Source organism: Phacochoerus africanus, chromosome 4 (assembly GCF_016906955.1).
Source record: "Phacochoerus africanus isolate WHEZ1 chromosome 4, ROS_Pafr_v1, whole genome shotgun sequence".
Classification (NCBI taxonomy): Eukaryota; Metazoa; Chordata; class Mammalia; order Artiodactyla; family Suidae; genus Phacochoerus; species Phacochoerus africanus.
The window spans coordinates 145,886,978-145,902,646 of NC_062547.1; the positions used below are offsets into that span (position 1 = coordinate 145,886,978).

Genomic DNA, 15,669 nt, shown 5'->3' on the forward strand with positions numbered 1-15,669 from the left:
CTTAAATGAGATGCTACAGGGTAAGAGCAGAATAGCACCTGGCATGTGATAAATGCTTGATTTCAGTCACCCACTATGACTATATGATCGGTATGTTGGTTGTGGCTCTATGGAAAGATCCTTGGTAAAAGCCACCTTTCTTCCATTCTGAAATCCTAATTAGAAGAAGAGTAATTATTTATGGGCCAGAGGGCAGGGGTTAAATATTTAGGCAGAGCTGCTCAATTCTGTAAATCTTTCTTTTCTGTTATCATCTGAACATAGCCTGCTGAGAATAAGATGCTCTTTTCACTTTATGAAAAGTGAAAGGGCAACTCAGTCTCCTCTATTTCCTTTCACTGGCCTTCTTTTGGAACTTCGAGTGAGTGCCATGGTTGGGTCTCTGCTGATAAACTCCCTTCAAAAAGATCTCATTTCACTGAAGCATCACGATATACTTATGGAACAGGCATTAGTCCCGGGGTCAGATCTACCAAATATCAAATCCTAGTTTCAGCTTTTATTAGCTTTGTGACTCATGGGCGAATTGATCAAAAATTATGAAATTCAGTTTCCTCATCAATAAAATAGGAATAATATTTACCTTAGAGTTGTGGTTCTCCAGTAGAGATGATTTTAGTTGCCTTGGCTGAAGAGCAGAGGTGCTGTTGACAGGCTGTGGGTAGAGGGCAGGGCTGCTGTTATACATGCTGCAATGCAGGGGGCAGCCCTTGCCACAAAGGGTTACTCAACGCACACATCCACAGTAGCGAGGCCAAGAAACTCTGCCTTGGTGTGACATTGCTAGCAGAAGATAAAAGTGTTCGTAAAGCCCTTTAACACCACACAGCACATGTGGTAAGAGCTCATAATTCAGGAATGCCATTTGCTAGGCATTCTCACTAGTGGGAATTCCCAGGCTTCCTCTGTCAGGTTCAAGCACTAACTTACACGGAAATGTCAGACTTATTCTTCCATCAAGGGTACATGCAGTTTAAAAGCAGGCCTTTTAGAAGCTGATTCAGAGTAAATCTCTATGATGGCATGTCAGCCTCCTTGTCACCGGAAGAAGTTTGGTCCCCACTGGCCTCCTCCTCCTCCCCGCCCTCCAAGGGAGGCTGCAGTCCGGCGTTATAATTCCTTACCTCTCCTCACCGGTGGTGAAGGTTCACTGAGATGATGCAGGTGCAGTGCCCAGCTCTGTGTCTGGAATAGGGTAGGTGCAAACGTCACTCAACATTATCATCACTTAGTGTCCCTCTGTCTCTCTCTCCCTGAGGCCTGTGGTCATAGCAGAGTCATCTGCTCTCTCCAAACTGCTCTTCTGTGTTTATCTTCGCTGTACTCAATAATGGACTCTTCCTGAGAGCGTTTCTTCCCTAGATGCTAGTCTGTTCAGATATGAAACCCTCTCTAGTTGGGCCTGATTTTGTCTACCTGGCTCCACACCTTCTCAGCTGTGCCCTAGCAAGAGGCTCCAGACCTGGAGCTGGGCTCTGATACAAAACAAACAAACAAACATAGGGATTTAGGTGGTTTCCATGTCTTGGCTATTGTGAATTGTGCTGCAGTGAACGTAGGGGTGCATGTTTCATTTTGAATGAACGTTTTATCCAGATATATGCCCAAGAGTGGGGTTGCTGGATCAGATGGTAGTACTCGTTGCGTTTTCTAAGGAACCTCCGTACTGTGTTCCATAGCAGCTGTACCAGTTTACATCCCACCACAGTGAAAGAGGGTTCCCTCTTCTCCACATCCTCTCCAGCATTTGTTATTTGTAGACTTAATAATCATGGCCATTCTGACAGGTGCAAGGTGGTACCTCATTGTAGTTTTGACTTGCATGGCTCTAATTATTAGTGATGTTAAGTATTTTTTTTTTCATGTGCCTGCTGACCATCCATATGTCTGTTTTGAAGAAACGTCTGTTTAGGTGTTCTGCCCATTTCCATTGACAGATGAATAGGTTAAGGAGAAGTGGTACCTATTCACAATGGAATGTTACTCAGCCATAAAAAGGACAAAATAATGCCACTTGCAGAAACATGAATGCAACTAGAGATTCTCATACTAAGTGAAGTAACTCAGAATGAGAAAGACAAATACCACATGATATCACTTGTATGTGGAATATAAAATGTGACACAAATGGTCCTGTCCTCAAAACAGAAACAAATCATGGACATGGAGAGCAGACTTATGTTTGCTGGGTTGGGAGGGGATGGATGAGGAGTTTGGGGTTGGTGGATGCAAACAATTACATTTAGAATGGATAAACAATGGGAGCCTACTCTACAGCACAGGGAACTATGTCCAACCTCTTGGATTAGAATATGATAAAAGACTATAAGAAAATAATGTACATATGTGTATAAGTGGGTCACTTTGCCGTCCAGCAGAAATTGCTCAGTGGAAACTAACCCAACAAATATCCATAAGGATACGGGTTTGATCCCTGGCTTTGCCAGTGGGTTAAGGATCCGACATTGCCACAAACTGTAGTGTAGGTCACAGATGTGGCTCGGATCTGGTGTTGATGTGGCTGTGGCTGTGGCTGTGGCTGTGGTTTGGGCTGGCAGCTGTAGTTCTGATTTGACCCCTAGCCTGGGAACTTCCATGCACTGCTGGTGTGGCCCTAGAAAAAAAAGAAAAAAAGAAAAAAGAAGAAAATTGAAGGAACTTGGAAAATCAACTATACTGGAATAAAAAACTAAAAAGAAACAAAAAGAGACAGGAATTTGAATTTTTAATCTGCCACTTGTAAACTCTGTAACTTTGGATCAGGTAATGAACTGCTTTGAGCTAGTTTCCTCTTCTATAAAAAGGAAAGATTAGATTGAAGATTAGATTAAGTCCTAAACACAATATTAGGCACATAGGGATCCTCAATAAATGATGTCTATTGTTGTTATACTATGTTTCTGGTTTTCGAGGTACAGTTATTATTCACTATTGGAATAACTACGTGAAACAGGTGGCAGCATTGCTTTTGTATGTCTCTTGAGGGTGTTAGTCAAATTTGTTGCGACTGGTGCAACAAAGAGGCTATGATTCCAAAACAGAAATAAGTTACCTGCAAAATAGCTTACAAAAGTAATTGTACTTGTGTCCTAAAGCACTGGCCAATATTAATGCTATAATTGCACCAATGCTTAGAGGATGACAAAAGCAATCTAGACAGACATTAAATGTGTTTATATGCATTTGATGCAGGTTCAGGAGTCTTAATATAAGTAACACAAAATTAATTCTCACTAGATTAAGCAAAAATAATTTACTGGATTATAAAATTATTAGCCTAGGAATGGGGCCAGCCTGTGATTCTGCTGGATGTAGGGCTTTATCCCTTGACTCTTTCTCAGCTTTGCCTGTCCGGCTTGGCTTCTACAGTCATCAATATCCTCTCCAACTGGTAGGGAAGACAGCCAGTGAACTCACACCCTCCCAGCTTGGCACGTCTCACATCATAAGGCAGATAATGCCCATAAGTTCCAGCACAGCAGTTCCAGCGGGGACTCTGATTCATCCAGCTTGGCTCACATGACCATATCTGAACCACCCACCATGGTTGAGAGATGGCAGGTCCAAATATGGGCCATATGGCCTCCCTTGGCACTAGGCATGGCACCATGGTCCACAGCTCGTTTGGGACACCATGCAGTAGGGAAGAAACTGTTCCCTGATGGAAAAGAAGTGTGTTTTCACTGGAAAAGGGGACAACAAACCCTATCATAATTCTGTATACATTTCAGTTCTAAGATATAAACAACTCTGAGATAGTGGTTGAGAGAAGTTGTTGGGAATTTATTATTTGGGGGCACTTATTCAAGTTTATGAAAATTGGTGAAGAGAAATGTAAAACGGTGCAGGCAGGATAAAGAGGAATGAGTGAGGAAAGAGATTGGATGGGCCACAGAACTCCCTAGGACATAGGTGTTTAAAGACTTTTGGCGGAAGAGTAATTAAGTACGATCTTAGCTGAGAAATGGTGCGCCTAAGAGGAGGGACTACAATAAAGAGGAAGAAAGCAAGCAAAGGACAGGAGAGACCCGGAAAATGAACTAAGTGTCATTAAGGAACACTTGTCAGAGCGAGACCATAGGCCAGAAAGGGGATGTTCGGGATTAAAGCCGTTTACACATCATCACATTGCTTTCTTTAGAGAGACACTTCACAGGTGAAAACCCTGAGCTGGGAGGGTGTCTGAGTGTCACCAAAGTGGAATATTATGTGACTAGAAACCATGGTTGAGTGGTTAAGAAAGTTGATTTTTACTCGAATTGTATATTGCCTTTAGGGGTTTTAGATATTAATAATTGTGAGTGAAGATCAATTAGAAAATGCATATATACAGTTATTCAAATCTGGATGGATTTTGCCATTATCTCTGTGGATCAGCAGGTTTTATGCTTTTGTCATATGCATATTAGATGTCTAGTGATATGCCTAAATAGTTTCCAATAACCTTTGCATGTCAGATTTTTCTATATTTTTTTTCTTTGGGGGAGGTTTACTGTCTCTCACAAATGGTCTACACCAAAAATTTACTTTTTGTACACATTATGCATTTCCTTTCCTGGTTTTTTTCTTTCTTTCTTTTTCTTTTCTTTTTTTTTTTTTTTTGGTCACACCTGCAGCATATGGAAATTTCCAGGCCAGGGATTGAATCTGAGCTTCAGCTTTGACCCCAGCCACATCTATGGCAATGCCGGATCCTTTAACCCACTGAATCAGGCTAGGGATTGAACTGGCACCACTGCAGTGACACAAGCAGCTGCAGTCTGATTCTTAACCCACTGTGCCACAGCAGGAACTCCTTCCATTCAATTTCATGCAGATATCTCCTGAGCATCTATTGCTATGGAATCCTGGCCTGGATGTGCCCTGTAGTGTGCATCAGAATTCAGAAGGGAACAAACTCAGCCCTTGACACCAAAAACAGATGTGAAACCAACCTAGAAACACGTGGTAGTGTGACAAAAACAGGCTGGAGTTTGGGACCAGCTTAAGCTGTGTTGGGGGAGGGATAGGTAGGGCGCTCTGAGAAAGGGATGTGTAAGCCAAGCTCTTGAAGACAAGAGAGGGCTAAACAGGTGAACATCAGAAGAGTTAGTTGCTGGCAGGGGGAAGAGCTAAGGCAAAACTCTTAGTAAAGTATAACACAGGGCAGCCGGACAACTGCACTGAGGTTCTTTGATGTCCGTTCCCTAATTCCTCCACTCATGCAAATGGTCCAGTAAGTCAAGAGCCTTGTCTTTCTTCCGCTGCATTCCTGTTACAACAGTGTGCTGTTATTAAGCTGCTGCCTCTCAGCTTCAAACCCATGCCTCTCTACTGGGCTGTATGATGCTGAGGCTGATATTCAGCTAACCACCCTTTTCCCTGGTCCAGCTGACTTCCTGTTTGGTTCTGTCCATAGGGGGGCGCTAGAGGAAGACCTTAATACAGGTGGAGAAGGACTCCTTGCCTGCTTTCTGCTCATCAGAATCAATGCAGCTTTCCAGAAGCAGTTGGTCCCAGCTCCTAATGTTTTTTTTCTGTAATCGCCAGAGCCAGGACCCTTCAGAGATACCAGGACCAGCAGGCAGGGTGGCCTTCTCGCATGCCTGGGACCCACTTCCACCAGAAGCCTCTTGCCAGCTCCTAGGCTCTAGTAATTCCGTCTCATTTGTTTGTCTCCCCAGCCCTAAGGGTGGTAGCTGCCTCTTGCATTCACTGCCATTGACTCCTCGGTGCCATCTTTCGTGGTTTTACTCCTCCAACATCTGTTTAACCGATTCCTTATATTAAGTTCTCCCTGTTAAGATAACAGGTGGAACATCTGTTTTCCTGACTAGCCCTGACTGATGCATGGATGGTTTAACTGTCTGCTTGTGGCCAAACTTGCCACTTCTAATGAGGATCCTCAGCTGGGCCCCTTCAAGGCCAAAAGTCTATGAATGGAAAAGATCAGCCACCAGCAAGAAATGATGATTGTCAAGCTGTAAGATGTATTTTTCTCAGAAGCTTGTACAGTCTGCCTATTGCCAGTCTCCACTATGCAGTATCTTTTCCAAGGTTAGCAGAATTATAAAAACATCAATTTGGGCATTATTGACTTTTCAACTGGGATAACAAGAAAGTGTTTCAGCAGCCTCAATAAATTAAATCTGGCCACCTAACTCTCAGACTGGTAGGCTCCTACATCATTGATGGAGAAGACAGAGGAAAGTAGTTTTCCCAGCTGTTGTTGTAAATGACGTGCATTGTGCTCACAACCATTAGCAGGTGGAGAATTTGAAGTGTGGGTAGATTGCAGAGCTGCCTCTTTTAAAAATGCATAAGCACTTTGTGAGTTTGCTAAGTCATGTTTCACTCAGCTCGATCTGAATTTTTCATAGGGGAGAAAGATTCTGTAGTCTTTCCTGTTTTTATTCCTTCTTTGTCAGTTAGGACTAAGGATTAAAGTGGAAAGGGGCCAAGTCCAATTACATATATTTTTTTTGATTGGTCCTCAATTTTTCCATGTTGCAAAATATTGGAAGATTTGGGGTTTAAGGACTGGAGGCTATTCAGTTTCCTGTCCCTTCCCACTTAATCCAAACTACAAATGCCTCTAGGCTGTGGGTTTAAATTTACTTGGTGTATCTTCATGTAAATTTTTATCCTTTAAAGCCTCATCCATTTGTGAATTTTTTTTTTTTTTTGCCTTTTAGAGCCATATCTGTGGCATATGCAAGTTCCCAGGCCAGGGGTCAAATCAGAGCTGCTGGGCTACATCACTGTCACAGCAATGCCAGATCCGAGCTTCGTCTCAACCTACACCACAGCTCATAGCAACGTCGGATCCTTAAGCCACTGAGCACGGCCAAGGATTGAACTCGCATCCTCATGGATACTAGTCAGGCTTGTCAGCACTAAGCCACGATGGGAACTCCCCATTTATGAAATTCTAAGCACTGCACTGTAGAGGAATCTTCCTTCCAAAAGGACCCCTGGTCACATAGCATGTGCCAGACACTGCATGTGCTAGTGGTTACTCTCCACTCCCCAACAAAGGCAGACACTGAAAAATGCTCAGTGTACATTTTCTTGATGAGTCCAATTATAGCACCAGAGTGCTTCCTACATGAGGCTGCAGCTAGGCCTAAGAATTGGTTGTATAGCATGTTAGGAAAACATAGACATCATATCTAACAAACTCCTGATTTGTTTGGTTGATGTAGGTCAGTGCCTGGCTTCTAGAAGCACAAGCGTGTACAATGACTGACGTGTGTGTAGGACGCCAAAAACCAGAAACATCTTTATCTTGCTATCTCATTTAGTTTTCTTAAAACTCTTCTGAGGAAGATACTATTACTAGCCTTATTTTTCAGATGAGGAAACTGAGCTTTCAAGAGGTAAAGTAATTTATCCAAGTTGACATACTGTGTGGCCTGACTCTGGTGCCTGAAATCCATCTGCTGTGTTATCAACTTGATATAATTCAACACATGTGTTTGGCTTATTCCTTTAATCATCAAACATTTATCACAGCTCTATTGTGCACCAGTCAGCAAAAACGAAACCCAACCATTTCAGCAATGGTTTATTTATAAGTACGGAAGGGCTGTTAGGCTCTTTGACCAGCAACGAGTTAACACAACCTACCTCCCCGCCCCAGATACAGCAGCTATTTTGCTTTTTTAATATTAATAAATCAGACTTTTCTTAGAATGAAACGGTTTTCACCTTGTATCTGGCTAATCATTTGTAACCCATTTTCCCTCAAATGGAGAGAATTATTCCAGCCAGTATTGAAACCTCAGCAAATTGGGAGCAGAGGTATGCTGCAATTTGGAGTACCAAGGTATTTAGAAGATCATCCTTTGCTGTCATTGGGGAGATTCTAGAATGCCTGGAGTTACAGATCTGACCTCTTACACCAGGACTGGTGAGCACATGTCAGTGGGACTGCAAAGGCGAAAGGGTCTTGTCTGTTCTGGTTTGAAACCTCTGTCTGCCGTCATTAAATTCTTGGGGAGGGGGTAATCAGACAGGCAATGTTTTCAAAAAAGAAACATCTCAGTTCTCATCTCACATTTGATTATTTTTTCCAATTTCATAATGACTCTTCACACAGCACCTCCAGCTGGACCATATTCATCCCATCTTCTTCCTTGATGTCAACTTAATATATAGATTGCAGAAGCCACCTTATGAATTATCTTTCTAAAATAGTAAAACATTCAAATGTGCTCATAAAATATTGAACATGTGGTAGTATAACAGACTCCACTAAAATGAATCTGTTCAATTTCCCTTCAATAGTGGCAGCTGCCAGAATAAGTAGAAAGTAATACTTCTCTTTGCCTGGAAGCTGGAGGCTTTCAGCTGACATTTAAATCCTTGATCACCCAGCAGGTCAGGGAGGAAATCATGCATCTGGACAGGTTCTTGGCTTGGACAGGTCGTGAAGGGCTGTGTGCAGTTTTCCACCTCAATACACAGGACTCCCTCACGTGATGTTGTTGGTGTTGTTAAAATGGCTTTTAGAAAAACCTTGGGTTTCCCTCCAAGTCCACTGAACGGCATGACTTTTGGGGGAAGGTAACTCTTGGGCAGAGAAACACAGGCTTGTATTTCTACCAGCTCAGCAGGGTTTATGACCAAAATAGTTTGTCATCTTGTTTTAAGGCAGTAGGCAGGTGTACACCAGCTCATCTCCCTTTCCTCCTTTCTTTCTCCTGTTCGTCTTTCTCTCTCTATTTTTTTTTTTAAAGGCTAAGTTCAATTTCTGAACTTTTTCTCAAAAAAAGGTCTAACTAGATCCGCTCTGGACTGATGTAATTGCTTTTCCTTGACCCAGTTCATTGAAGCTGTTTCTCCATCAAGTCATGGTAGGACAGGGGTGGGCAGGCTTGGAGAGGGAGGGGCACATTCCGCCTTCCAAAGGAGAAAAACCTTCACCTCAGAGATGGGCTGGCAGACAAAAACCATTTTCTATTGCTGATATTTTCAGTCACCAGCTGGTACATAGTGAACAGTTTCTCTGCTGCACGGAAGATAGTCATTTGTAATAGCCTGAGCTAACTAGGACGTGACTGCGGTGGTGATTCCTCTTGGCTAATTGGATTGTTTCATTTCATTTAATGGGTATATAAATACAATGACTACTCAATCACTTTTTAAAAAGTGTTTGAAAGAGCAGGTATGCATTAGAGATACTGTTGTGATTTACAGGAACTTGGGTTTTTTAACTCCCTCTCGAAACAATGTATAAATTGCTATAAATATTTAAAGAATGTAGATAGGTAGAGGACAGACATTGTCAAAGAAAACAGGATGGAACTTTCCTAACAGTTTCCATTCTCTAATTTGAGCACCTTAGAAATGACAATAAAGTGGGGTCTTATTATCATATGATTGATTATGAGAATTAGATATAGTACAAATTCAAAACTGAGTCTCCTTTAAAACACATAAACATACTCCTTTATCCTTGTTTTCAATATTAGCATAATCAAGGGGATTGATTTACTTTATTTTTAGCAGCTCAAAGGCAGTGAACTATATGAAGTGCCCAGTGTTTGACACATAATCAGTAAACAGTATTAAGTTCATGATTCCAAGAAGGCTGTGACTATTTAAAGGGTAGAAAGCCAGGAGTAGTGACTTATGTTTAGGAAATTGTTTTGTGCTATGATTGTGGATTTTCTAGTTTAGAGAGCCACCAACTGTGTATCTGAAAAAATAGCTCTGCCTCCAAATAGCTGAATGCAGGACTTCCTGTCATGGCTCAACAATTAACACATATGACTAGCATCCATGAGGACCCAGATTCTATCCCTGGCCTCCATCAGTGGGTTAAGGATCTGGCATTGCCGTGAGCTATGATGTAGGTTCCAGATGTGGCCCAGATCCCGTGTTGCTGTGGCTGTGGCTTTAGCCTGCAGCTATTGATCTCATTCAACCCCTAACCTAGGAACCTCCATATGCTGCGAGTGCAGCCCTAAAAAAAAGAAAAAAAAGAAAGAAAAAAAAGAAACAAATAGCTGAATGCAGTGCTGTGAACCAACACGCACGGAAATAGCGAGAGAGGAGTTCACACCGTGGCTTAAATATAATGTAGTGGATCATAAAAGTGAAGAGGTCACTGACAGGTCTAGCTTCAGGAATGGCTAGATCTAGGCATTTAAAATTATTATCAAGATAGTCTTTTATTGAATTTCTATGCTGTGATCGGAGCTATTTTCTGGGATTACAACAATGAGCATGTCATGGTGTCACCTCAGGGAGCTCGTGGTTAGGTAGCTGTGGTGCCTAAGATAGAAAAGAATAACAATATGTGATAGGTACAATAATAGAGACACTTACAAAGTTAATCCATCCCTCAGAAGGAAAATTAACAAATATTTCTGAGGAGAGGGGAACCAGGACATCAGAGAGAAGTTAAACCTTGAAAATTGTTTTGAATGAGTGCATGCATTTTACAGACAGCCTTAGTTATGGTATTTGGGAGATCTGTATTCAAATGCCAGCTCTGCCATTTACAGATTGTGCAGACTATGGCAGGTTTCTTAAATCCCTAGGGTCTTCATTTCCTTGTATGAAAAATAGAATGGGGCTACTGATTCTGTAGGATTATCATGGGGATCTGTTGAGTTGATGGGTGCATGGGGGCTTACCTAGGGGCTGGCACTGACTGGTAACTGTCATTCCGTTCTTATAGAACCCCCCACCCCCACCCCGCCACTGTATCTGACTGTGCTAATGTGGGGCTCAGGGTTTAATGTCAGCCACAGTAGAATCAGCTAGCATTTATTGAGAGCTTACTGCTGGCCATACATTGGCTTTTAAGAATTCACCTGCCCAAGTTACGTCTGTGATGCAGTGGGATTGGTGGCAGTGACAGGACACAGGCTCCATCCCTGGCCCTGCACAGTGGGATAGAGGGTTTGACATTGCTGCAACTGCAGTGTAGGCCTCAACTGTGGCTCAGACATGATCCCTGGCATAGGAACTCCATATCCCATGGGGCAGCCAAAGAAGAAAAGAAGAAAAGAATTTCACTTGCCTTTTCTAAATCTGCCCTACAATGCTTGGTAGTAGGGAAATTATTATCCTCCACCTCCCAGATGGGGAACTGAAGCCTTGAGCATGCATGGGGTCTGCCGAGGTGATGAATGAGGTTAGTAGATGACGCAGCTGAGTATCTGACTCCAGCGCCTGGGGGTTGAAGCATTACACTATATTTCCTCTTTTTTTTTTGTCTCTTTGCCTTTTCTAGGCCGCTCCCGCGGCATATGGAGGTTCCCAGGCTAGGGGTCTAATTGGAGCTCTAGCTGCCGGCCTACGCCAGAGCCGCAGCAATGTGGGATCTGAGCCACATCCGTGACCTACACCACAGCTCACGGCAACGCCGGATCCTTAACCCAGTGAGCAAGGCCAGGAATTGAACCACAACCTCATGGCTCCTAGTTGGATTCGTTAACCACTGAGCCACAACGGGAACTCCTATATTTCCTCTTATGCAGCAGGCCATAGTTAGTGTCTCTCCCTCAGTGAGCTTGGCTGCTGGGCACTCCTGTTGCAGCCCATCCTGTGTCCTGCATCTTCTAAAGACATGGTTGTGGATGCTTGTGTGTTTGTGTTCAGGTGCTGTACTGCTGCTCCAAGCTGAGCTGCCTGGCATTAATCCCTTGGGTCCTGTGCTTTCTCGCAGGTGAGCCTTCTAGGTGGTCATCCTCGCACTGTGATTGCTGCTGCAAGAATGGCAAGGGTGACAAAGAAGGAGAGAGTGGCACCTCTTGCAATGACCTCTCCACCTCCAGCTGTGACAGCCAGTCTGAGGCCAGCTCTCCCCAGGAGACAGTCATCTGTGGGCCTGTGACACGCCAGACCAACATCCAGACTCTGGACCGTCCCATCAAGAAGGGCCCTGTCCAGCTGATCCAACAGTCAGAAATGCGACGGAAAAGTGATCTGCTCCGAACTCTGACTTCGGGCTCCAGGGAGTCGAACATGAGCAGCAAAAAAAAAGCTGTCAAGGAAAAGCTCTCAATTGAGGAAGAGCTGGAGAAATGCATCCAGGATTTCCTAAAGATCAAAATTCCAGATAGGTTCCCGGAGAGAAAACATCCTTGGCAATCTGAACTTTTGCGGAAGTATCATCTATAGGGGAGGGGTAGGAGGGGGGGGTGGGGGGTGGGAGAAGAAACACATTGTGTCACCATTTTGAAATAAACCTCCTAAGAGAAACCCATATTTGAAAAGAAAAACAACTAATGATACCATTTGTTAGAACACAATAGCCCATTGAGGTACTACTGCCTATTTACCTAGGTCAACTTAATACGTCAATGCACAGGGTAGGCTTCTTTCCAGATGTGGAAGTATAAGAACATCTCTTTTTTTGGGGGGGTATTATTTGTTTGTTAACTTGGTCCCATGTACTGAATATCTTCTCTCTCATGAGTGTCAGCTAGGTAAGAATAGCTGAGACGCCTTGGGAATCATTTATTCCAAACTGGGTTTTCCTTTCATCTTCTACCTCCCTCCTTTGAATGAGAGCATGGTAGAGATTTGACCCAATGGCATATATTTGGACTTTTCAACTTTCCTTTTCTTTTTGTTTATGTGGTCAGGGAGGCATGGCAGATTTATATGACTTTTCACTCAAATCGATGATGTGCCAGTTTATATCGACGCCGTTTGCATGAGTGTTTGTGCAACAGAAGCACAGTGAAGTATGTATATACATACAGGGCACAAGTCCCCAGGGCTCGGACCCCTAAGCGTGTGTTCCTGCTCCCAGCAGCACCTCTTAGAGTCCTTCAGACAGAAGAGCCCCTGCTCCTTTCTTAAAACCCTTCTGGGGAGATTTCCCAGCCTCTCTCGGCCACACTTCCTAACATTGAATAACCCTCATTATCAACAAATGGTCTTCTGAATTTCCAAATTACCCTCAGGCTCCATTTTACTGCATTGCTCTTTCTCTGCAATAGGAGCCGGTGGAGAGGAGCTAGTCCAATATCCTTTGTATTAAAAAAAAAAAAAAAAGTTACTGCAGAGTGAACCCACACTCCGCCTTCTCTCCCCTGAGCTGAATTACCTCCCTCTCTCAGTGTTTGCAGAGCTCTTACTGCCTACGGTAGTGGTGTGATCTTTCCACATAAGTTCTCTGAATTCCTGTGTGGTTGTGGAAGTAGGAACAACACACAGCACTTGAATGAGAGTCCAGCCTTTCATTTCAAGAGGAAACGGTGATCCACACTCCTCCTAATATTTTTTTTCAGAAGTGTTTGTTTTGTTTTTTGAAGCTATAGTGCTTCATTATTCCTTTCTTGTAGCAGGTTTTGGATCTGGGATTTGTCTGTGTCCATCCTAGGATTTGGCTGTCATTCCTCTGATGTCTGAGCAACCCAACTAGATAACGGGAGCTCTGAAATTAAGACTTTGGCTTTCTAAACGGTCTGTCTAGATTACATCCTTGACCCCTGTAGACACAGCCAAAAAGAAACTGTTAATAGCCATCTGTCTATGTGACTCTGTATTCTATTAATGCACCAATAGGTCTTTCATAGATTTGTGGTAAAGGAGGATTAAAGGACAAGTTTTTACTTTCAGCATTCCTCATGCATTTCAGTGGGAACTGAAAAAATAATTTGTCCATCATTAATTATGTGCCAAGCACTTCTAATTTTTTTTTTAATTTTGTGTGTGTATGTGTATGTGTATCACAGGTAATAAAGGCAACTGGATGACATCTGTAGGAGGGAAAAATAATGACCAATTGCTTCTTTTTGAAACCTGTCATTGATGCACATTTATCATGTAAGAGGTTTGTCTTGATTCCTATTATTAGTACCCATTAGTACATGGATATATTTCTGAATTTTTGTAATTTTTGCCTTCACACCTGGGCAACAGACTCAGCCAATGTTTTCCTATCTTAATGGTTCAAGTTGAGTTTAAGTTTAACATAAGTAAAAATTCATTTGGGGAGTTGAGTTGTCAGGAGAATTATAATTATGTATTTAAGTGGTGTTCTATACATTAATACATGAGCAGACATTTGATCTGAACGATAACATAGCTTTGTAAAACCTACTAGTATGTCTTCATTCTGTTCAATTTCTCTTTATACCACATCAAAATATCATCGTCTTAATAATAGAAGATTCTGCAAAGGATCATAGGAATTCATGGGTCAATAAGTTGAAGTGGGTGAAAATAACCCCAAAATCACATTGGCCAAGTGATCCTTATCATCCTACTGGAAGTGCTGACAGAGGTTTGGGGGTCTAAATAAAATGACCAAAATCCCAGCTTCCTTAAATTTCAGACCTGATTGTAAAGACACCAAAACAGAGACACGCTACTAAGAACTGAAGAACGAGTAAGATGGCAGTCAACCCACTACTCCTATTATCTACTTTAAATAGGAAATTAAACACTGCAAAGAAAATATTCATGGCATTATTTCTCTGTCCTTTGACCTGCCATGAATTTTTTTTTCTTTTTAGGCAGTCTTTATTCTCCTGGTGAACACAAGTAGTGGGAAATCTATCTAATACAATAATAGAATTTTTAATCTGGGTCAACTCTAGACTGACACTCATGTAAAATAGTTCAAATACCTGAAATGACGACGCAGTGTACATTTGTGTTGTTGTTGGTATGGAGATGACAGCAGACCTGGTTAGTAAAAGGCTCTGCAGAGGCACTGGTCAGTGACTTCTTCAGTCCTGGTTTGAAGGGAGTTCAGGTGAGGTCTATATGGCCTGAAACACTGGACATGATTTCTGAGTAAATGAGTTATAAGACTCAATGCTGTGGTGGCCCTGGGAGTCACTGTGAATCAGGCCCATTTTCCTGAACATAAAATAGTTTTAAGAACTTTTAGTTCACTTCTGAACACAACTGTATATATACATAGTTATATATATATGTGTGTGTGTATATACATATATATACATATAGTTTGCTTCTTTAACATTGGTTATTACAAAGACCAATAATAAGAAACTATTAGCATCAAATGGGTTAAATAAATAAGGCATCACATATGCAGAGCCCCAGCTTAAGGTGCTTACTGGCTGATTCTGCAGTGCTAAACTCCAGTGCGGTTGGGGAGATCATTCTCTATGGAACGGGGGTCTTCCGAAATCGGAACCATATTTATAAAGCCCTCCTACCCACTATCAAATACAGAGTGATCTCTGTGCAGCAGGAAAGGGAGAGATTGGAAAATACCCCTGTTGGTCCACTGTGGTTCGTGTGTTCTTCCTTCCCCTGCTAAGAAAAATAGGATGCTGAGACAAGGCCATACACCTACACAGTGAAGAAGTGGCTTCAAAGTGTGCAGTGATGCTAACCTTTGTAATAGAACTACATGCATGGTGGATAGTAATAAAAGGGGAATAATGCACACACCCTAAGTGTTCCCTTTCCTCTATTCCTCCATAGCTATGTCTACCCCTGACTGATTCATTTGGGGGGAGCACATTTATTAAAGGGGAGCAAACATGGAATTTTTCACTTTCCCATTGGCCTTGTTTGATTCCAGGGGCACCTTTACCATATGCACAGATGTAAATTGTTCTTTCTGAGTTCTCTTAGATGCCACTGCTTGTGCTTCCGGATAGCTTTTGCTTCTCTGGGCTTTCGATTCCTCTCTGGTTATCCTTGGTCTGTGCCAAGCAAACATGCTTCAGTGAGCAAAAGAAA

At 42.5% G+C, this 15,669-nt stretch overlaps 1 protein-coding gene across 2 annotated transcripts in view; it reads left to right on the plus strand.

Moving 5' to 3' along the window:
- The window catches only part of KCTD16 (potassium channel tetramerization domain containing 16), a 267,120-nt gene extending 253,497 nt beyond the window's left edge, over window positions 1-13,623 (plus strand). For both annotated transcript variants that reach the window (XM_047778944.1, XM_047778945.1), the window contains one exon: window positions 11,663-13,623. In XM_047778944.1, the coding sequence (XP_047634900.1) occupies window positions 11,663-12,117 (455 nt within the window). In that variant the 3' untranslated portion in view covers window positions 12,118-13,623. The remainder of the gene's footprint in view (window positions 1-11,662) is intronic.
- Window positions 13,624-15,669: the final 2,046 nt, after the last annotated feature.